This window comes from Mustela erminea, chromosome 9, assembly GCF_009829155.1.
Source record: "Mustela erminea isolate mMusErm1 chromosome 9, mMusErm1.Pri, whole genome shotgun sequence".
NCBI lineage: Eukaryota > Metazoa > Chordata > Mammalia > Carnivora > Mustelidae > Mustela > Mustela erminea.
In genome coordinates, this window is record NC_045622.1 from 160,370 (window position 1) to 184,161 (window position 23,792).

General features: G+C 42.1%; 1 protein-coding gene across 3 annotated transcripts in view; it reads right to left on the reverse strand.

The window, feature by feature from the left end:
- The window catches only part of TRPC6 (transient receptor potential cation channel subfamily C member 6), a 102,928-nt gene extending 79,851 nt beyond the window's left edge, over positions 1-23,077 (reverse strand). For 2 of the 3 annotated variants that reach the window (XM_032358688.1, XM_032358686.1), the window contains exon 1: positions 22,407-23,077. In XM_032358688.1, the coding sequence (XP_032214579.1) occupies positions 22,407-22,576 (170 nt within the window). In that variant the 5' untranslated portion in view covers positions 22,577-23,077. Of the gene's footprint in view, positions 1-13,244; positions 14,127-22,406 lie in introns of those variants that run through there. The other variant, XM_032358687.1, reaches the window with a different exon arrangement.
- Between the last annotated feature and the right edge of the window lie 715 nt (positions 23,078-23,792).

Genomic DNA, 23,792 nt, shown 5'->3' on the forward strand with positions numbered 1-23,792 from the left:
TGCTATTGTAGCCTCTAGGAATAGAGTGGAAAGTGACTCCAAGCCCACCCCTTTGCTGAGATTACACGCTAGCAGGGATACAAGGGGGAAAGGCCAGTAAACAAACACCGTGATTTCAGATAACAGAGAGATGCGTACTTTTCCGCCAGACGCTATTTCCTGCTCTGTTCTCCCTAACCCCGTCTTGCTCACAGCAAAGGACACTCTTTCCCCTTGCTCTCGGTCCAAGAGCAGAAGCAGGCCCCCGTTCCCTTAGTCCACAGCAAGGGTCAGCACCAAGCTCTCCCATTTCTGATCCCAGCCGACCTCTCCTTTTAAAACCAGGCAAGGAATCCACAAATGTTTACTGTGCAGCTGCTATTTCCTCAGGATGAATCTCTGTCCAGGCAGAGAAGAGGGGGAAAGAATGAACGCAGAGAACACACAACAGACAACGCAGGCTGGTGCTGCCGTGCCCTCAGCGCGCACCTGCTCAACAGCTCTACACAGCCAAGTGCCGGAGGGCCAGAGGCACACAGAGGGAGGAAGCCAGGAACCCGCCCCCAGGAGGACCAAGCTCGTAGGCAAGCCGAGACCGTGTCTGTTCATCAAAAACTACTCCATTTTTTTGCAATTTTATAATCTTTAAAATTAGATTTTATCTTATGATGGTGATGCCTTCAGTTCGGTGAAATATAGTCATGACAGAGCAAAGGAGCATCTGAGAACGGTGGAGAACTTACAGCACAAAAGTGATGGTCTGAAGTCAGGCTGTGCATTTACACACACACACACACACACACACGCATGCATGCACAGCCGGACGCTACCCTCGCCGTTGCTGAGGCAGTTGTCCTGGATGCCTAGGACACTCCCCAGGGGTCATGGGCTCATGCTCGGGGAAGTCAGGCTGCAGGGCCTGACCCACACCCTGGGAGCCCTCGACAACTTTGCCAGGTACAATGATGGGAAGAGTTTTACTAAAATTTATTTTCAAATTGTCTATATCCATATGCACCTTCCTAAAACTTCCCCTAGACTTCCCTTAGAACACATCGCAGTCCGGCAGTCCAACAGTCATGCTGATTCTCCCCTCCGGCCTCCGTTTCAGTGTCCTTCCTTCTTCGCAGAGGGAAGAGAGCCCACACGCGGCCAGCGCTGCCTTCAACATTAAACAAATGTCCCAGGGGCACCTGGGTGGCTCAGTGGATTAAGCCTCTGCCTTCGGCTCAGGTGATGATCTCAGGGTCCTGGGACCGAGATCCACATTGGGCTCTCTGCTCAGCAGGGATCCTGCTTCCTCCTCTCTCTCTCTCTCTGCCTGCCTCTCTGCCTATTTGTGATCTCTGTCTGTCAAATAAATAAATAAAATCTTTAAATTAAAAAAAAAAAGTCCCAAAGTTCAAATGAAGCCTCCTTTCACCAGGGCCCCCAAAGTTTCCTCATGCACCTTTTTAAGGGATACATTTCTGATCATTAGTAAACAAAAAACCAAAGGATTACTGAGCAGTGTGTGAGGTTTTGATTAAAAAAAAAAAATCTGAAATCTGGAGCCACAATATCTAGGATCCAATCCTGAACACACTACCAGTTATGAAAACTTGAGAAAGTGATTGAATCTCCCTGTGCTTCAAACTCCTCAAGTGTAAACTGCGGACAAGGACAAGTTCCGCTGAAGAACACGGTGAACGTGAAATGGGTTAATACATGTACAGTAATTACAATTGTACCTGGCACATAGGAAATGCTCTACAGTTCACCTGGTGTGATTAGTAACTATAATAATAACTCAGAAGAAATTTTTAATTTTAAAATTTTATACAGGTTTTTCTCTTGCTTCAGAAAACTTTCATAAGGTCATCAATAAAAAGCTTCAAGGAAATATACATGTGACATGACAGGTATTTGAAAACATGATTTCGAGTGAAAGGAAGAAAGTAAGTATGTTAAAAAAAAGAGCTTGTGAATTTTTAAAAAATATTTTATTTATTTATTTGACAGACCGAGATCACAAGTAGGCAGAGAGGCAGGCAGAGAGAGAGAGAGGAAGGGAAGAAGGCTCCCTGCTGAGCAGAGAGCCCGATGCGGGGCTCGATCCCAGGACCCTGAGATCATCACCTGAGCTGAAGGCAGAGGCTTTAACCCACTGAGTCAGCCAGGTGCCCCAAGAGCTTGTGAATTTTTAAATTAATGGTGATGAGTCTCACATTGCTAGCGTTTAGCTTTAATGAAATACAGTTTTAAAAGGGATGATCCATCCTATTTACAAATGTTAATTTTCACTATGGGTTGGCAATTACTTCCTTTGCAACTTTTTAACCCTACAATGAAAAATTTCAGATGGTACCTTAAAGATGCACGGTGGCGTACATTTCTTTACGTTCTTGTAGGGAAACCAACATGACTATCATTGAGACCACAGTCTTAGGAGTAAAACTGTCAGATTTTAAGGTATTCTCATCATCACCTTTACCAAGTTTTACCCAGTTGTTTTCTAACCAGACTGTACACCTGTGATATGTACCCCCAACAGTGGGGATAGGGTTTCGTTGGTCAACATCATACTAGATGCCCAATAGGACCGAGCTCATTTATGTTTTGGCCAATTTAGTGGATGTCAAATGATACCTCTTTGTGACTATTTTGGTATTTTCCAGATTACTGACAAGACTGAGAATGATTATTCTCATTTGTGTTTCTGGTGTTGTGAGAAAGTCATGTATTTTTGCCCATCTTTCAGGGAACTTATACATTGTCAGTATTTTATAAGTGGTCAGCATTGTTTTCCAGTCTGTAGTCTGCCTTCCCTTTCTTGTTATGATATGTTCTGAGAAACAGAGTTTCTTATTTTTTATGAAGTAATCAATTTTATAATTTATGCATTGTGATTTGTGTGTGTGTATGTGTGTGTCATGAGAATCCTTTCCTACTCCAAAGTCATTAAAAGTTTTAAAGAAACTACACATGCTTTGCCCCCTTAAAATTCAGCTGGAGCAGATTTTTGTGAGGGATTTGAGGTACGGATCCAATATCGGAGTTTTTTGCATGTGTGGATATACAATTTCCTTAACACCATTTAATAAAAATTTTTTTTCTCATTGATTTGCCCAGATACCTCTTTCTTATAAATTTGATTCAATTATTCTATTACAGCAATATCACACTGGCTTAATTTTATAATGTTATAATATATTCTGATATTTGGTAAGGCATGTCCCTCCAGATGATTCTTCTTCACAAGTGCACAGACTATAATTTGGTTGTCTGCATGTCTGTGTAAATCCCAGGATCAAGGCTGGCCAGATAGCTCAGCTGGTTAGAGCATAGTGCTAATGAACCTCAAAATCAACTTGCCAATCTTCCACAGAGGAAACACAGAAGTTTGTCCCAAATGAAAGAACAGGACAGGTCACAGCCAGAGATCTGAGTGAAACAGATATGAATAATATGACTGATAGAGAATTTAAAGTAATAATCATAAGGTTACTCTCTGGACTTGAGAAAAGAGTAAAAGGCATGAGTGAGACCCTTAACACAGAGATAAGGAATAACATAGCAGAGACAAAGACCTCAGTAAATGAAATGAGAAATATGTATGATAAAATGAACATCAGGCTGGAAGAAGCAGAGGAACAAATTAATGACCTAGTAGACAGAGTAATAGAAAGTAATCAAGCTGAACAAAAGAAAGAAAAAAGAATTACACAAAATTAGAATAGACTTGGGAACTCAGTGATTCCATCAAATGTAATAAGATTCATATTACAGGAGTCCCAGAAGAAGAAGAGAGATAAGGGGAGAGAAAATTATTTGAAGAAATAATAGCTGAAAACCTCCCTAATCTGTGGAAGCAAACAGATGTCCAGATGCAGGAGGCACAAAGAACTCCCATCGAAATCAACAAAAGTAGACCCACGCCAAGATATATTTTGATTAAATCAGCAAAATACAGGGGCACCTGGGTGGCTCAGTCATAAAGTGGCTGTCTTCAACTCCAGTTATGATCCTGGGGTCCTGGGATCAAGCCCCTCGTCCGGCTGCCTGCTCAGCGGGAGGCCGGCTTCTCCCTCTTACCCTCTCCCCGCTTGTGTTCCCTGTCTTGCTGTGTCTTTCTCTGTCAAATAAATAAATAAAATCCTTTAAAAAAATAAATTGGCAAAATACAGTGATAAGGAAAAAAAATTTAAAGCAGCAAGATAAAGGAAGACAGTAACTTATAAGGGAAAACCCGTAATACTATCAGCAGATTTTCTCAGCAGAAAAGTTCCAGATATATTCTACCTGATGAAAGGGAAAAGTCTGCAACCAAGAATACTGCATACAGGAAGGCTATTATTCAGAACAGAAGAAAAGATAAAGAGGTACTCAGACAAACAAACCTGAAGGAGTTCATGATCATTAACCAGCCCTGAAAGAAATACTAAAGAGGACTCTTGAGTGGAAAGGAAAGACCAAAAGTGAAAGTATAAAGTTAGGAAGTTAAAAAGCAGTAAAAGTGAACTTCTCTGTAAGAAATCAGTCAAGGGACTCCCAAAATGAAATGATGTGATATATAACAACATATACCTGAAATGTGGGGAAAGAAGGAGTAAAAAATGGGTTCAAATGTAAGTCACCATTAACTTAATACAGACTGCTATCGGAGGAACAGGTTCTATACAAACTTAATAGTAACCATACATTAAAACCCACTAGTAAATGTGCAATAAATAAGAGAAAGAAATCCCAATTTATCACTAAAGAAAATCAGCAAACCATGAAAGAGAGAAAAACAAGAAAGGATCAGAGAAAATCTCCAGAAACAACTACAAATGATAAAATGACAATACATATCTATCAATCACTACTTTGAATGTAGATGGACTAAATTCTCCAATCAAAAGACACAGGGTGGCAGAATGGATTAAAAAAAAAACAAAACAAAACAAGAGCCATCTATGTGCTGCCAGCAAGAGACTCATTTCAGACCTAAACACACCTGCAGATTGAAAGTGAGGGGATGGAGAAACAACTCTCATGGAAATGGAAGTCAGGAGAACGCCAGAACAGCTATACTTACATTGGACAGAATAGACTTTAAAACAAAGACTGTCACAAGATACAAAGATGTACATTACATGATAATAAAGGGGATAATCCTTCAAGAAGATGTAATGATTACAAAGATTTACACACCCAACATAGGAACACTCACATACATAAAACCATTCATAAACAAAAAGGAACTAATTGATAATAATACAATAAAAGTAAGAGACCTTGATACCCTCCCTTATGGCAATGGACAGATCATCTAAACAGAAAATCAACAAGAAAACCATGGCTTTGAAAGACACATTAAACCAGATGGATTTAACAGATATGTTCACAACATTCCACCCTAAAAGAGCAAAATACACATTCTTTTTCACATGGAACATTTTCCAGAATAGATCGTATATTAGCTCACAACAAGCTTCAGTAAAGAAGATTAAAGTCATAGCATTCATCTTTTCTGACTACAACAATATGAAACTGGAAATCAACCACAAGAAAAAAATCTGGAAAGACCACAAACACTTGGAGATTAAATAACATGCTACTGAACAATGAAAAGGTTGGCAAGGAAATAAAGGAAGAAATAAAAAAAATTACATGGGAACAAATGAAAATCAAAAATGACAGTCTAAAACCTTTGAGGTGCAACAAAAGCAGTTCCAGGAGGGAAGTTTATAGCAATAAAAATCTAAATTAAGAAGCAAGAAAAATCTCAAAGAAACAACTTAAACTTATACCAAAAGGAGCTAGAAAAAAAAAACAACAAATAAAGCCAGCAGAAGGAGAGATAAAATGAAAATCAGGGCAGAATAAATGATATAGAAACTAAAAAAAAAAAAAGAACAGATCAATAAAACCAGGAGCTGGTTCTTCAAAAAAATCAATAAAATTGATAATCCTCTAGCTAGTCTCATCAAGAAAAAAGAGAAAGTATTCAAATAAATACAAGCACAAAGGAGAGAGGAAAGATAAGAATCAACACCACAGGGGCACCTGGGTGGCTCAGTGGGTTAAGCTGCTGCCTTCGGCTCAGGTCATGATCTCAGGGTCCTGGGATCGAGTCCCGCATTGGGCTCTCTGCTCAGCAGGGGGCCTGCTTCCCTCTCTCTCTCTGCCTGCCTCTCAGTCTACTTGTGATTTCTCTCTGTCGAATAAATAAATAAAATCTTTAAAAAAAAAAAAAAAGAATCAACACCACAGAAATACAAATAATTATAAGAGAATATTATAAAAAAAACTATATGCCAAAAATTGGACAACCTGGCAGAAATGGATAAATTCCTACAAACATATAAACTAACAAAACTGAAACAGGAAGAAAGAGAAAATTGGAACAGACTAATAATTATCGAAGAAATTGATTCAGTAATCAAAAAACTTCCCTCCCAATAAACAAAAGTCCAGGGCCAAATGTTTTCACAGGTAACCTTTACTAAGCATTTAAAGAAGAGTTAATACCTCTTCTTCTCAAATGATTCCAAAACATAGAAAAGGAAGGAAAACTTCCAAATGCATTTTATGAGGCAAGCATTACACTGATACCAAAACAAAGACCCCACTAAAAAAGAGAACTACAGGCCAATATCCCTGCTGAACATAGATGCAAAAACTCTCAACAAAATAACAGCAAACTGAATTAAACAATACATTAAAAACATCATTCACCATGATCAAGGAGGATTTATTCCTGGGATACAAGTGTGGTTCAGTATTCACAAATCAATCAATGTGATATATCATATCAATAAGACAAAGGATAAGAATCATAAAATCATTTCTTTTCAGAAAAAGAATTTGACAAAATACAACATCCATTCATGATAAAATTCTCAATAAAGTAGGTTTAGAGGTAACATATCTCAGCACTATAAAGGGCCATCTATGAAAAAACCACTGCTGACATCATCCTTAATGGTCAAAAACTGAGAGCTCTTCCCCAAAGGCAAGGAATAAGACAGAGATGTCCTCTCTCGCCACTCTTATTCAACAGAGTTCTGGAAGTCCTAGGCACAGCAATCAGACAATTAAAAAAAAAAAAATCAAAGGCATCCCAGATCAGTAAGGAAGAAGTCAAAATTTCACTATTTACAGAAGACATGATTCTATCCATAGAAAACCCTAAAGACTCCACCAAAAACCTGCTAGAACTGATAAATGAATTCAGTAAAGTCACAGGATACAAAATCAGTGCACAGAAATCTCTTGTATTTCTATACACCAATAAAGAAGGAGCAAAAGTAGAAATTAAGAAAACAACCCCATTTACAGTTGCACCAGAAAGAATAAGATACCTAGAAATAAACCTAACCAAAGAGGTGAAGGATCTGTAATCTGAAAACTATAAAACACTGATGGAAGAAACTGAAGATGACACAAAGAATCCACGCTCATGGATTAGAAGAACAAATATTGTTAAAATGTCTATAGTCCCCAAAGCAATCTACACATTTAATGCAATCCCTATCAAAATGCCAAAGCAGTTTTCACAGAACTAGAACAAACAATTCTACAATTTGTAAGGAAACAAAAAACCCCAAAAGACTATGATCAGCCAAAGCAACCTTGAAAAAGAAAAACAAAGCTGGGGGTATCAAAATACCAGACTTCAAGTTACATTACAAAGATGTAGAAACCAAAACAGTATGGTACTGGCACAAAAAAAGATACACAGATCAATAGAATGGAATAGAAAACCCAAAAATAAAACCACAAACTATATGGCCAACTAATCTTCAAAAAAGCAGGCAAGAAGAACGAATGGAAAAAACAGTCTCTCCAACAAGTTGTGTTGGGAAAACAGAAAATCCACATGCGAAAGAATGAAACGGGACCACTTTCTTTTATGATACACAGAATAAAATTCAAAATAGATTAAAGACCTAAATATGAAACATGAAACTATAAAAATCCGAGAAGAAAACACAAGCACTAACCTCTTTAACGTTGGCCATAGTAACCTTTTTCTAGATATGTCTCCTAAGGCAAGGAAAACAAAATGAAAAACTATCGGGACAACAGCAAAATATAAAGCTTCTGCACAGCAGAGAAAACAATCAACAAAATTGAAAGGCAGCTTACAGAATAAGAAAAGATATTTTCAAATGACACAGCCTGTAAAAGGTTGATATCCAAAATATATAAAGAACTTAGATAATAATCCAACTTCAGAAAATGAAGAAGACATGAACAGGTATTTCTCCAAAGAAGACATCCAGATGGCCAACAGGCACATGAGAAGATGCTCGACATCACTGATCATCAGGGAAATGCAAATCAAAACTACAATGAGAGATCCCTCACAACTGCCAGAATGGCTAAAGTCAACCATGAGCAACCACAAGGGTGAGCAAGAGTGTGGAGAGAGGGGAATCCTCTTGCACTGTTGGTGGGAAAGCAAACTGGTGCCACCACTGCAGAAAACAGTGTGGAGCTTCCAGAAAAAGTTAAAAACAGAACTACTCTCTCATTTAGCAATTGCACTACTGGATATTTACCCAAAGAATACAAGAACACTACTTCAGAGGGATACATGCACCCCAATGTTTATAGCAGCATTATTTATAACAATCACGATAGGGAAGCAGCCTAAGTGTCCATCAACTGATGAATGGAGGAAGAAGTGACATATACATGCAATGGAAAATTACTCAGCCAGTAAAAAGAATCGAATCTTGCCATTTGCAACATGGATGGATCTACAGAATATAATGCCAAGTGAAATCAGTCAGAGAAAAACAAATACGATACAATTTCACTAACGTGGACTTTAAGAAACAAAACAAACAAGCAAATTGGGAAAAGAAAAAAAAAAAAAGAAACAGAGAGACAAACCAAGAAACAGACTCTTGAATCTAGAGAACACACTGCTGGTCACCAGAGGGGACGTGGGTAAAGGATGGGGAAGCAGATGATGGGGTTGAAGGAGGGCTCCTGTGACGAGCACTAGGTGGTGTTGAATCACTATAGGGTACACCTGAAAGTAATAGAACACCATCTGTTAACTAACTGACATTGAAATAAAAATTTAAAAGGAAAAAAAGAAATTTACTAAAACTTACTTTAAAAACTCTGAGTATGTCTTTTCTTTATAAGAACATTTTTAATGTACTGATTCAATACCTTTATTTGTTATAGAACTATTTAGGACTTCTATATCTTCAAGAGTCAATTTTCATATATTCTAGTATTCTAAAAATTGGCCACTGTGTCTTAAATTTTCAAATTTGGGGCATATGTAATATTTTCATTGTAACTCATTTTAACATTTTAAAATTTTTAAATTTCTCTTATGATTTCTTCCCTATCCATGAGACGTATATATAAATGCATCATTTTTAAATTTCTGAAAACTATTTATTTTTGCGGTATGAACATCCTCACCAGCACTTGCTGTTTCCTGTGTTTTGATGATTTTAGCCATGCTGGCAGCTGAAGTGGCATCTTACGGTTTTGATCTGCATTTCACTTATCATGAGTGATGCTGAACATCTTTTCATGTGACTGTTGGCCATCTGTAGGTCTTCTTTGGGAAATGTCTGTTCATGTCTTCTGCCATCTTTTAATTGGATTATTTGGTTTTTTTGGTTTTGAGTTGTAAGTTATTTCCACATCTTGGATACTAACCCTTTATTGGCTACATCATTTGCAAATCTCTTCTCCTATTCTGGACGCTGTCTTTCAGCTGTGTTGGTAGTTTTCTTTCCTGTACAGAAGCTTTTTATTTTGGTAAAGTCCTAATAGTTCACTTTTGCTTTTGTTTCTCTGGCCTCAGGAGACCTATCTAATTCCTTCATGCTGTGATCAGGTAGTTTTTCTAGGAGATACAAATTCCTTTAGTAAAATTTGTGTGCTAGGTGATACAGCAAAACTCAACAAAATTCAATGTTTCACACATGCTTGGAAAAAAATGAACACTCTTTAAATAGATTCTATATATGTCTAATAAATTATTCTGGATAATTTAACTTTCAAGTGTTCTTATTTATAATTTTTTATTCAACCTAACAAAAAATTGAGATTCCTACTATGAGGCTAGGTTTTCAATATGGCCTTTACAGTTCCTTCAATATTTGCTTTTATTTCTAAAGCTACTTCATTGTAGGAATGCAGGTTTTTAACTTTTATACTTGCAAGATGAATTATACACTCCATAATCTTGTAGTGCTCCTATATCTCCCTACTAATGGCTTTTCCTTTAAATCATTTTTCTCTTTTGGTTTAGCGTGCCTACCCATATTTCTCTTTGTGTTTGCCTGATACATCTTCTTTCCTCTCTTGACGTTCAGTTTTTTCATGTCTTTATGTTTTAAATATGTCTTGTAGTTAAATGAAAAACAGCCAGATTAAGAAAAATCTATTCTGTAAATCTGCTCTCCCCCTTGGGGAGAATTTAACTGAATTCTGTCAGTTAAATTTATTATCTTAACTGACATATATGGATGAGATACATATATATATCCTACATTTTGCTTTGAATTTATCTTGCTTCTTTTTCCCTGCTTGCTTTCTTCCCAGTGTTTATTTTCCTCTTTCCCTTTATTTTCCCTCCGCTGGCTGGTGGAGTTACGCACTCTGTTTCTATCTTGTGCGTTCTCGCACAGGCCACCTTTGAAAATGTGCGACATACAGTTAAAGCATCGCCCTTCCCAAGCAACACCACTTCAGGATTTCCATCTGTTAACTCCCTCCCCGCTTACAGGATATCGCTGAGTATTTTAGCTCTGGCCTTTGTTTACACCCACAACTAGAATGATCATTACAGGAGAGCGGGTACTTTGGGCTACTCCAAAGGTATCCGTGTGCTCGCCGTCACTTCTTTGCTCCCTCAGATACCCTCCAAGGGAAGTTTCTAGGTGAGGACAGACTGTCCCTGACTCAGGATGGTTCCACTGACGCTTTTCGGACATTACGACAGTGTGAGAACAACACGCATTCAGTAGAAACCATACATTGAAGGTGGAATTCGGGGATTTTTCCCAGGACTAGCAGCATCTCTCTCACGTCCTGATCTATTCATCTCAACCATTAACTTACGAACGCTGTACTGCTTGGTCGTATTTTCACCATGCCCTCGCGTCTCGGAGTTTCTTTTGCTTGTTCATGTCAGGATTCCATCTTTATTCTTGGCATAATTCCTACAGTCATCGTATGTTCTTGTCATTAACCCTTATACGAGTTCCCTGAGCGAGTCCTACCTCATCTGTGGTTTCTGCTGACTCCACCTCAGGAGGGCCGTTTTCTTGTGTGAATTAGATAAATGCACACTCACGTCCGGGACCTCCCATTTGTAGAGAACCTAGCGGACCTGATTGAACTGAGCAGTCTCAAGTCCAGGGTGGTTTCCTGAAACTGATTTCAGGAATCCTGCCATTCAAGAGAACTCACTGTGCCACACTGCTCCCTAGCACGGTCCCACGTGTGTGCAAAGACAGAGTCTGGGTCTTACTCTCCTCGTTGTGTGTGAGCACAGAAATACACAGTTTTATGCAGAATCTCGTCGTTTTGTCATAGGCTGACTGCCAAGGTAATCTATTGTACTATGCCGTTGGAGGCAGAATTTCAAAAAAGTTTTTCAAAACCTCATGATGTTCCAAAAAAGAAATCCAGCTAAGGGACAGTAAGCTTATTTAATAAGAAAATTTTTACCCTTTGGGAAATTTTATTCCGTAAAGTCTTGGGTGATCTGAAGAAGAACAAATTTACTTCATGTTTTCTGAAATTATGGATAATCCAAATCAAGAAGAAGGTCAATATTAAGATAGAAATAAAATTCTTTTGTTCTCTAGTTTAAATATAAAACTACTGCATCATATTTTAAGAAATAAACTAGAAAGGTCATTTTTCTCATATACTTTCTCACAAAATACTACATTACTTTCCTGACACTGTATCAACCATGACATACAGACACATTATTTATTCTCCTCAAATATATCAATAGAACCTGGTATATAGTAGCATTTGAGGAGGACTTAACTGATTCAAAATATAATATTTCCCAACTTATCTGATAATATCTGCTCATTGGATCCCAGGTAGAAAAATGAATGTTTAAATCTTGTAGCTTTGTTCTTGGATTAATATGCAGCAATGGTTTTCTTGATTTTAGGTTTAGTTCTACCTCTGGTTTCCAGAGAGAATCTAAAGTACCTGAAACAATAGAATTACAAAATTCTGGGAAATTTTTTTATGTTATTCCTGGGCAATCCTCCTAGTAACTCTGATTTAGTGGGACTTTCATCGTTCTTAGGGACTTTATATTTTAAAAGAACAATCCAGGAGATTCTGAGATACAGCCAGGTTTGCAGACCACATCCTCACCCTCTGCTACATGAGTTCAGACAAGAGGCTGCTAATGCATTCTCTGTGTTCACCTCACATAATGTGCAGCAGTCTTCCTTTAGTAAGCAGCTCTCTCTGTAATGTTCCAGTGAGCGCGTCTCTGACTCTTGCAAGAGAAGGGGCTAAAGATAACTGCTCAGTCCCTCTGGGTGCAAGAGGGATTGTAAAGCAATTTGAAAGTAACTGATCCGGGGCGCCTGGGTGGCTCAGTGGGTTAAGCCGCTGCCTTCGGCTCAGGTCATGATCTCAGGGTCCTGGGATCGAGTCCCGCATCGGGCTCTCTGCTCAGCAGGGAGCCTGCTTCCCTCTCTCTCTCTGCCTGCCCCTCTGTCTACTTGTGATTTCTCTCTGTCAAATAAATAAATAAAATCTTTAAAAAAAAAAAAAGAAAAAAGAAAATAACTGATCCAATTTTTAGAAGACAGATTGTAATGAAAATCAACTAGATGACTTTGACTACTGTAAGGTCTGTCCATGGCACGACGTAGCCCAAACAAAGTTATCAATATGTTATCGATAATATACAAATTTCAGACCATTCTCACTTAGCCATGCCTTTCTCACTTTCTTGATTTTAAGCTGGATTATTTCATTCAAGGACTTAAGACTTTCCTAAATACAAAGTGTTTTTGTCTTGGGAAGTTCAGTTTTTTAAAAATTGTTTCCATTTAACTTGCATAAAAATTCAAGTACCTTTCCTCACACCAGTTTAGTAAAAACAAAAAAGAAAAATCCCCCTGGGTGTTTAGTCAGCACAATGAAAAAAAAAAAGAAAGAAATAGTTTATATCAATCTTTTCTTGATTGTAGGATTATTAAAAATATGTAATAAACACTATTTTAGAGCTCAAGCATATGCCACAACACTCTTAGAATTCATCAACTGACCTGAACTGTAAGAGCATAAAACTCCAATATTGCAGTGTTTCTGAAAAAGCGAACACCAAAAACGGTACCTTCGCAGCAAAGGCAACACCCTGAGAGGCCCAGAGAGAGAACATCAGAGGCAAGGCCAACCCACTGACGTCACTTTGCGTGAAAGAAACAGCCATTCATTCATTCCACAAACATCCCAGGAGTCCCCCGTGACTGTTCACAGGCTTGGCCCCTGTCCTCAGGGAGGTGCCCTTCCGGCACGGAAAGAAGGACAGGCGAGGAGGCCAAAAAGAAACAAGCAAGCGAACAAACAGGGGCTCACAGAACCTGGCAGCTGTGAGCTCAAGTCCTGGTGCACCTGCTTGATGGGCATAAAATCGGAAGTTCCCTTACACTTTTGAAACCTCGGCTTCCTCCATAACAGATGGAAATCCCAGAACCTACCACACGGGTTTGCTGGGAGGATCGAGGTCACTAACACAAATAAAGCAAAAGACGGTCACGGTCCTGTCCGTGTTTTAACGCCAACTAGAGAATAAAGTTCAAACCCTGTAAATTCTGGACAGACCAGAACGAATGTCCTTGACCTTGTAATCTTTCCTGCCCCGTCGTCTCTCTCCCTGACCCAAACTCTAGCACACAGAACACCGGGAACTGTTAACTAAACCGTCTTGCTCCTGTAATTGCAAAGTCGTGTCAACGGCCTCGCACCCACGGCTTCTGCTCCTCCACAGGCTCTTTGAGCTCTTCAAGGAAATGCTGGATCACTGTCGTTCTTTTTGGCACCGAGGACGAGTCTGTGTGGGAAAACATGGGCACTGAAGATTCTGTGTTGGAAAGTGACTCAGAAAGCCCTTTTCTGGATATGAAGGAACTTGGGGAGTTCTTTTTTTTTTTTCTTAAGATTTTATTTATTTATTTCACAGACAGAGATCACAAGTAGACAGAGAGGCAGACAGAGAGAGAAGGAAGCAGGCTCCCCGCTGAGCAGAGAGCCCGATGCGGGGCTCGATCTCAGGACCTTGAGATCATGACCTGAGCCGAAGTCAGAGGCTCAACCCACTGAGCCACCCAGGCGCCCCTGAACTTGGGGAATTCTTTAACCAAATTTATTTTGTTTAGATTTCTTTATTTTATATGTGCATAAGAGTGACCTATGACCCAAATCTGTATCTAATGAAGTATAAAGAGCGTTTCAATAGATAGAAAGCAAAACTCTAAAGTATAGTTTAATCAAAAGTGTGTTTTGGCTTGTGTTTTGAACACATATAAAATATCAGGGCAGGCTACACAACTGACAGAACTTGAGATTCAAGGAAATATGGTGTCTGTGGGTCCCACATATGATGCCTGGCACATTAAAGGAGCTTAAACAAGTATTTGTTGAAAGCAATGAATGCATTCTGCAAAATGGAATACAGTGTCTGGCCCTGAATGTCCTTCCAAGAAAAGGTGTCTGCACAAAACATTCTCCCAGATTCTCACCGTGCCCAGGGACCAGCATCTCACCACTGCTGACCACCCTCCAGCCTACTCATGGCAAAATTCTTGTCCAAAAGAACTTAACATAGTAACAATAAAAACTAGTTTTATCTGTTACAGTGTATCTGCCTAAAAGAATTTCACAAAGAACTTTAGAAACATGTCACTTCCGGTTAGTACCATAACTGCCAAGATGCTTCTCGTGGGAATTCCCACGAAGGGATCTCTTCCCAATTTTGTGCAAGGGTTTCGTGCTACAAGCCAGAGCTACTGGAATTGAAAGATGAAACCTGTCTTGAGGAGACAGTGAGTCTTCACGTGGCTGTCCACACTGCAATTCCTTCTGACGATATATACTTTCAGAGAAATACCACGGACGATGCTTTTAAAAACGACGCAGATCGTGCTGTGGCATTGGCGTCCCCCCGCCCCCGCCCCGCGCATCACTGCACAGATGCAGCCTCACCCCCACGACAGACAGAAATGGAATAAAAGCAAGCTTCCTCTCTTGTAACCTCTGAGGAGTCATCCTTAGCTTGTGGGCCGTTTGGTAAAATTAGTAAGTCATCTACAGATTAGTTAGGTTTGGGACATTCATGATTTTCCTTTGGTGACAAAGACTGGCAGTTTTTCAAAACCCAGCTTCCCTGTTTATCTGGATAAGCGGAGTCTTTGCCTGTCTTCCATCCTCTCTCGGTCAGCTTCTAAGCATGTCATCTTCAGCAAGTCCCTTAACCTCTCTACTGTGGTATTTTTGTGTTCTTGTCAGTAAAATGGGAATTATGAAAGTGTGCATGTCATGGGCCTGTTGAGTCAGGATGGAGTCGACTACTACCTCCGAGGCCCTTACAAGAGGCTCCCACACAGAGGCTGCTAAAGCCCGGAGCACACCAGCCACTGCCTCCATTACTGCTGTCCAGGGTCGGAGGCCAGCAGAGATGAATGCTCCAACAGACTAGTAAGCGAGTGAACGGAGCAGTAGGATATGAAGCTCAGGCCTCAGAGAGGGTGATTTCAGTGGAAAGAGAATGAGCACAGGACGGCCCCTCGCTTTGGGAGCTCGGAGCCCACCTGTGCTGTCTCAAGTCCCTGTGAAAAGGCAGAAGAAAGGATGCATGTGCTCTCCAAGGGCGTGTGCCACCACGTCCCCAGGGGCCCAGGATGCTGAGTAGGGGCTGTGCACCGCCCCCCAGCCCAGCAACTTAGTAACCGTATCCCAGCCGGAGCATGGCTTAATTCCAGCACTGCCACTTATTAAATGGATGTTACGAGAACCCAGTGGCCGCTCCACAGAGCAAACTACTACATGAGAATAACAGGCAGGGGAGGACCTGCTACAAGGTAGGTATTCAAAGTTTTGAACTCAACACATGGAAATATTTTCGAGAAACTCGCAGTAAACTGTGAATAGCTCTAGTTAACATCACTTCTCCTCTTGGTCTTGGCTGAGTGACCCGAATTAGGTAGAGAACAGTTATGCCACAATCACATATGCTGTTTGCGAATCTGTAACATTCATTTCTATCAGCTTGCTGCAGACATTCTGTAAGAAATGTGGTTCAATCCATTCCAATGGCTTAAGAGTCTTGAACAGCATACCAATTTTAGACACCAAAATTTAACTGAAATTGGGCATATAGATGAGCCCTTCTCCCTGTACGGAAAGTCCCAGAAGATTCCTAAACAAAGAGCAATCACAAATGGTAATTTTATCCAACTGGATGCAATTATATTTAGCATATTTCATAAAAGAGGGGGGAAAACAAGGACGGACTCAAGAAAATGTTTTCCTTTTATGATTTACTCTGTAGGAGGCAAGGATGAATTGCCTTATGACGTTACTTCTTATAACACATGGAACATAACTGTCTAGAAAAAAACGCAATGTCTTCTAGAGGTAAATAAACATTCTGTTACAGAATAAATGTGGGCCTTTCAGCACATCTGGCAGTAACTGCACAACCTGCAAAGATCAACCCCTTAAAAAAGTGCTCATGGTAATCATTTGTTATCAGCAGATGCTGAATATGTCAAACCAGGGGAGGTTTGGAAACAAAATGGGTGGTTTCTGTCAAGCACACAAACCCACCTTAAATGGGGCCTCTTGGGGGAAGCAACATGCGAAGGTGAGTTTTACATTGCCTTTTCCCCTACTAGCAGCTTCTAACCTGCAGACCCTTAACCAAAGTCTAGGCCTTTGCTTTGTGGTTCTAGATTCCATTTTTTCAAAGGTCGTAATGAATACTAGGATTCTCTCCGGCATCAAAGTCGCTGCATACAAACCCCTTTTTGTCTGTATTATAAAGAGATTCTGCCAGCAACGGAACACCAAAGTCGTGTAAAACATTACACGAACAATTTCTTTTATGTTAAAAAAAAAAAAATCACAGAATTTACAAGCCACACATTGTAGAGCAGGTACCAAGATACACGGCCAGTACATTCCCACAGTATATATCTTTATTTTAGAACTTACTCCAAGTCCCTTGTATCTTGGCTCATTTTAAATATCTCCCCTTGCCCTTCATGTTCTGCAATTCCAACATGATGTGTTCATATGGTTTTAGTTTTCTAGTTTGAACTACTGATGTACTTGATCAACATGAGAATTCACCATTTCTGGAAAATCATTACCCATGATCTGTTCAAATGTTGCCTCTCCCTTGTTGTTAGTGTTCTCTCCTGGGACTGGCTATCTTCTTGTTCCGTAACTCAATGATGTTCATATTTTCATTCTTATATGTCTCTGCATTCTGGGTATTGTCATCAATTATGCTATCGTTAATCTGCATTTTAACCCTCCCCTTCAGTTATTTCAAAATTTTATTTTTCATTTATAGATTTTTCTATTTGCCTGTCTTTAAACAACTGGTCTTTTATTTTCTTCAGGTTTAATTTCTTGCTATATGTAGTCAACACTTTATTCACGCCCATTTTACATTCTCGTTCATGTTGTTACATTATGTCAAGGGCTTTAGCTTACAAACTGCTGTTTTATCTCCTGCTGATTCTCCCCAGGGATCACATCCTCTGCCCACTCTCCTCTGTTGAGAATGTCTGATCGTTTCCTTGTGCGTCTGGTCACGTATTACAGTGAGCATTTCTTCAGTGGGCTTGCTGTTTCCTTGAAAACCCTGGGCAGTCCAGATGATCGGTACCACTGCCTGGGGACAGCTTTGCACTTTACTCCTCAAGGGTTCTCAGGGGTATTTTTCAACATGAAGATTTCTAGGTCAGCAGGTGGTGTAAAAAACAACGCTGAGAAAGGGGAATGCTCCTACACTGTTGGTGGGGATGCCAGCTGGTGCAGCCACTCTGGAAAACAGCATGGAGGTTCCTCGAAAAGTTGAAACAGAGCTACCTATGACCTAGAAATCTCCCTACTGGGTATTTACCCTAAAGATACAAATGTAGTGATCCAAAGGGGCACGTGCACCTGCATGTTCACAGCAGCAATGTCCACAATAGCTAAACCATGGAAAGAACCTAGATGTCCATCAACAATGGATCAAGAAGATGTGGTATATATACACAATGGACTACTATGCAGCCATCAAAAGAAAAGAAATATTGCCATTTGCAACGACGTGGATAGAACTAGAGGGTATTATGCTGAGCGAAATAAGTCAATCAGAGCGAGGAGTATCATAAGATCTCTCTGATATGAGGAATTTGAGAGGCCGGGTGGGGGGTCGTGGGGGGCAAAGAGAAAAAATGAAGCAAGATGGGACAGGAGGGAGACAAACCATATGAGACTCTTAATCTCAGGAAACAAACTGAGGGTCGCTGGGGGGTGAGAGAGAAGGACAGGGTGGCTGGTGATGGACATTGCGGAGGGCATGTGCTACGTGCTAAGTGCTGTAAAATGTGTAAGACTGATGATTCACAGATCTGAACCCATGAAGCAAATAATATATTATATGTTAATTTTTTTTTAAAAAAAGCAAAAACAGAAACTGGCATGACACAGGCACAAAGAATCCAATTCTTAGCAGATCTCTTTTTCTCTTACTAACCAGGTTTCTCGTTCTCACTCATTGCTGGTGGCATTTTTCCAGCCTAACGTTTCATTAAGGAAATGGCTTGCTTTTAGGCAAGAGGCAGGCCTGTCTCAGTCCTAGCTCCAGCCCTCATCTGGTAGCAAGGCCTCAGCGTCATCTCTGTCCCGTGCAGGCATTCGACTCCAACCTCCGTGTTCATGCAGATGCTTAATCCATAAGGCAGCTACGACTCAGTTCAACACAGACTATACTCTCCCTTTTAACTGCTTTACTTCAGGCACATGCTCATAATCCTTTCTCACTCACTGACTGACTGCAAAATTAGTTAATGTTCTAAAATCCTTTTAAACATTTTATCCAGTGTTACGAGGTATTTGTGGCCATAAAAATTTTTTAGATTATCTCAGTCTACTGCATTGCAAGAGGGTTTGTTTGTTTTTTTTTTTTTTTTTGCAAGAGCTTTTATCAACACTCTACTGTTTCATTATTCATAATCATTTAATCAATTAGTCCTTTCCAAGCTGAAGGTTAGTGGAACTGTATTTCAGTCAGATCTTGAGGAGTTAGAAACCTTTCACGTTATTTTTTCTGCCCAGGATTCTTCCCATGTTCAGAAGTAACAAACAGGAAGCAAACTTTCACCTTGGAAGTGAAGTAAGTCTCCTGGCCCCTGGGAAGGACTAAGACCCTGTTCTGCTAGTCACCATCTCCAATTAATCAAAAGAGAGAGTACTAACTGATTTCTGACTAAATGTAGGGAAGAGCGAGAAAGGGAATCTCTTTTCACTGAACAGTATTTCGGAAGTTACCACTTAAACACTATTAAAGCCTGAATATGTGCAACTTCTCTCAAGACAATTGGCCCTAATTTTCAATAGTAATAACCCCATGACATAAATAATATGGCCCAAAAATCTTTCCACATAAGGAAACTATGAAACAGAATTTTTTACCAAAAGTCATAGAATTTATCCCACAGCTGGGGCGCCTGGGTGGCTCAGTGGGTTAAAGCCTCTGCCTTCCGCTCAGGTCATGATCTCAGCGTCCTGGGATCGAGCCCCGCATCGGGCTCTCTGCTCAGCGGGGAGCCTGCTTCCTCCTCTCTCTCTGCCTGCCTCTCTGCCTGCTTGTGATCTCTCTCTGTCAAATAAATAAATAAAATATTTAAAAAAAAAAAAAAAAGAATTTATCCCACAGAAATGGCAACTTGCAATAATCTGAGCTCTTCTAAGGGAAAAATCTCAATGATTTGAGAAAATGGTGATGCCCTCATCTCCAGTGCACTAATGATTGCCACTTTCACAAGTAACACACCTCCCACTCTGGCAACATAGAGAACACTGTTGACATCACAAGTCCGACTGTGAGGAAGGGCTTTTTTGTACTCTCTATCAGAAGGAAGTGACTTCCCTTAGCTCCTCTCCTACATCGTAGGTGTGAAATGCTGCGCTGTTGACTGGTCTAAAGTTTGTACTTGCTTGATTATTCAGCTGGAAAAAAAACCAGAAAACCTTACCAGAGCACACAGTGATGAAAAGTAACCGTAGAATCTTTTGGAAATAACAGATTTAAACAAAACTAACAGTCTGGAATACGGTTCACTCTATACTTAATGATCGTTTCTTTGCCATGATAGGGAGTGTTCATTAAGAATAAAAACACCTTAAAAAGGTCATCTCTGCTGCTCTGGTCTACATATTTGAAAAGCTCTGACTCCTCAAGTGAGAGAGGAGAAAGCTTATTCTCTGGAGAGGAGGTGATGTTAAGGAGCTACATCAATAAGGCAGTGGGTCACGTTCGAAGAAAGCCGTGGGAGACGATGTGGAATTACTACTTCTCTTTATCTCTCTCACTCCTAATTTACAACCGCAAGTGTCAAAAATCAGATTATTTTTCTCAACACAGTAACAAATGATTATAGTACAATCAGGTGAAAAAAAATTAAAATTTTCTCTACAGGACAGCCTGATTGTTAAAAAGCAACATAGCTCTTAAAAGCTGCTTAATTAGCTACAGGTGACACAACCAGCTACCTGGACCTCAGGCTTAGTAGGTCTCAAGTCTAAGCCAATACAAAAAATTCACTTATGTTTTAAACATATACCCTCAGAGCATGTTTGAAAATAGCAGTATTCAGAATATCCAGGATTGATTTATTTTTCTTCCTCTCTGTTTTTCTTGGCATGTATCTCCTTGCTCCCCAGAGTGTGGTCTACGCACTAGCAGCATCTCAGAGGTAGTCAGATACACAGAATCTTGGGCAGCACCTAAGTCCTACTGAATCAGAATCTGCATTTTAACAAGATTTGGGGGAGGGGGAGTTATTTCATCTGCCCATTAACGTTTGAGCACTATGCTGTAAGACATAGAAATATTCCCTAATTCAATGTCAAGTATGAGATTTCTTTTGTGGATGAAAATGTCATGGAATTAGACAGTGATTTTTTTTCACACCTTTGTGGATTTATTAACCACTGATCTGTACAATGGAAACGGGTGAACTCTATGGTATGTGAAAAAGATTATAATTTTTGAAAAAGGAAGAAAAAGTAATAGTAAATGCTTTCAAGTCGTACAGCAGAGAGATGGGTGGAACGAGTTCCAACTTTTTTCTTCTATCTTGGGGAAAAAATTAGATGCATCATTTCTTGGGGCTCACCTCTTTCTGAGAAAGGGAACACACCAGGTCTTCACTCTGGGCAGACCTGACCAAAGGTTTGCAGGAGCCTGGCATGGGGGGGAATGCGGAGGGGAGCGCTCCCCCCACCCACGCCCACCGCACACGCTGGAGCTGCGTACCGAGCGGGCTGAGAGCTGCTTTCCTCGGGAAACCGCGTGCGAGAAGAACGTCAGCGACCCGCGCTACCCAATCGAGGGACGTGACAAAGAGGCAGAAATGCTATCTGCCAGCTGCCTGCTCGCTCCCCGGAGCGTGGGGGGAGGGAAGGCTTCTCCCTCATTCCACCCTCTGCCCGCCCCTGCCAACCCCCAACCTCCCCCCGCAAAAGAAAAACCAAAAAACCTCCAGATTCTTAAGTAAAATCCCGTATTTGCTACGAGTTCCCCGCAAACGACCTCGACACCCTCGCCTCCACAGCTGGCAAGTCTCCCGCACCCCCTGGGCGCCCCTGGTGAGCAGCGCCTGGCTCTCAGGGTGAGAAAGCTTCCCGCGCTTCCCTGTCCCCGACCTAACCCGGTGACCGGGGGCCGGGTGTGCCGGGCCAGGTCGCCCCTCCACTGTCACCCGCCCACTTGTGCGGGGTCTGGCCGCGGGAGGGCCCGAACGCGCCCCGCGAGGGCAGGGGCAGGCCCCGCGGAGCGCGCCAGGCAGCGCCGGGGACCCTGAGCCGGGTGGCACTCTCTCCCCCAGACCCCGAGTCTCGCGGCCCAGCCCGTGCCAGTGCCCGTGGCGCAGAGACAAGGGATCTGAGCGGACGGACAGCCGCTGGGGCTGGAGACCAACACCTGCCCACCGTTGAAGGGGTCAGTACCCCCGAGGACATGCTCTACGGGGCCAACATATCTGGGTGCGCTCACCAGCAACAAAACCTCGACGCGCGCGCCCTCCGCTTGTTCGGGGCCCAGCCCAGGCTCGCACCGCCCGGGGAGGGACACGCGTGTCCGGAGGCGCGCGGCCCCGCCGGCGCCCCCCGCCCGCCCGCGCTCCCCCGCCCGCGGCGCCCGCACTCACAGGCAGGGGTAGTAGCCGTAGGCCGGCCGCGGGGGCTGAGGGCAGCCGTCGTCTCCAGGCTCCGAGTCCAAGAGCAGGTAGTCCTGGCTCTCGTTGCGCCGCGCGCCGGCCCCGGCCGCCCGCCGGGGAGAGCCGCCCCTGCGGGGCGCGAACACCGGGCTCTGGTTCATGGCGCGAGCGCCCGGCCGGCGGAGGACCGGCTCTCGCGGAAGGCACGTCGGCGAGCCGGGCGGGCGGGTGCGCGGAGACCCCTCGCGCAGGGGTCGGACGGGCCGCCGGCAGACTCTTGCGCCCCGCACCACGCTGGGGCGGGGGTCGCGGACGTCCGCGGTTCCGAGCTCTGCGAGCGGCTCCCCGGCCCGCCGGGGGAGAAGTCACCACTCAGGGGCCACCGGGGGACCTGGCTTGAGCGCGTCCGGCGAGGGGACCCCGCGGGGAGGGGGCCGGGGCTCGGGGCGGAGCGAGCTCGGGCGGGGCGGCGGGCGCAGCGGCGCGGCGGAGCGCAGAGCCGGGCACCGGCTGAGGAGATGCCGCGTCCCCCGAGGCTCCGGCCTCGCTCCCGCCGGCCTCTCCCCGCGTCCACCTGGGGGTCCCCGCCTTTAAAGGGATCTGAACCGGCCTCCAGAAGTCAGCCGGTCTGGCCGCCAGCACTTTCGGGGCCGGGATAACCCAGAATAGGCGGAGCCACACGCGCGCGCTCCTTCCTTCTTTCCTTTCTTTGCTTTTCCCTTTTCTTTTTCCTCTTTTTTTTTTCCCCCTGACTTTTTCCTTCCTTCCTTCCTTCTTTCTTTTCTTTGGTTCTTTGATCCTTCCTTCCTTGCCTCCCTGCCTCTTTCCCTCCTCTCTCTCTTTCTCCCCTCCTAAGTCTGCTTATTTGCAAATCATGCAAATTGAAAACTTTCTAGGAAGGTTCCTTTAAGATTAGAACCAAATAAACTTGTTTTGGTTTTGTTTGTGTTTGTTTTAAAGGACAAGAGACTGTTTCTCCAGACTGTCTTCATTTTCTTTGGGCATTTTCTCTTCCATTTCCAACCCCTTAAGTTATGGTAACTCTTTACTTTAAAATGAGCAACGTTCTGTGTTCCCAACACCAGATGTTCCCAGTTCCCCAGCAAACCAACAAAAACAGGCAGGCATTTTCTGATGATGCGATAAAGGGGCCGGCAACCTGCTTACTTCAGAGAAAACCTTTCCTTCCATCACTGCAAATGCTGAAATTATTTCTCTGCCAGATGTTTCCTACATTTCTAAACTGTTTTTAATTTTAAGATTTCATCTTAAATTCTGATTTAATCTTCACAGATGTGAGAACTTAAAACTTCTCAGAAAAGATGAATCATTATCTCTAGTAGTTTAAGAAGTAGTCAATTAGGAATCCACTGATTC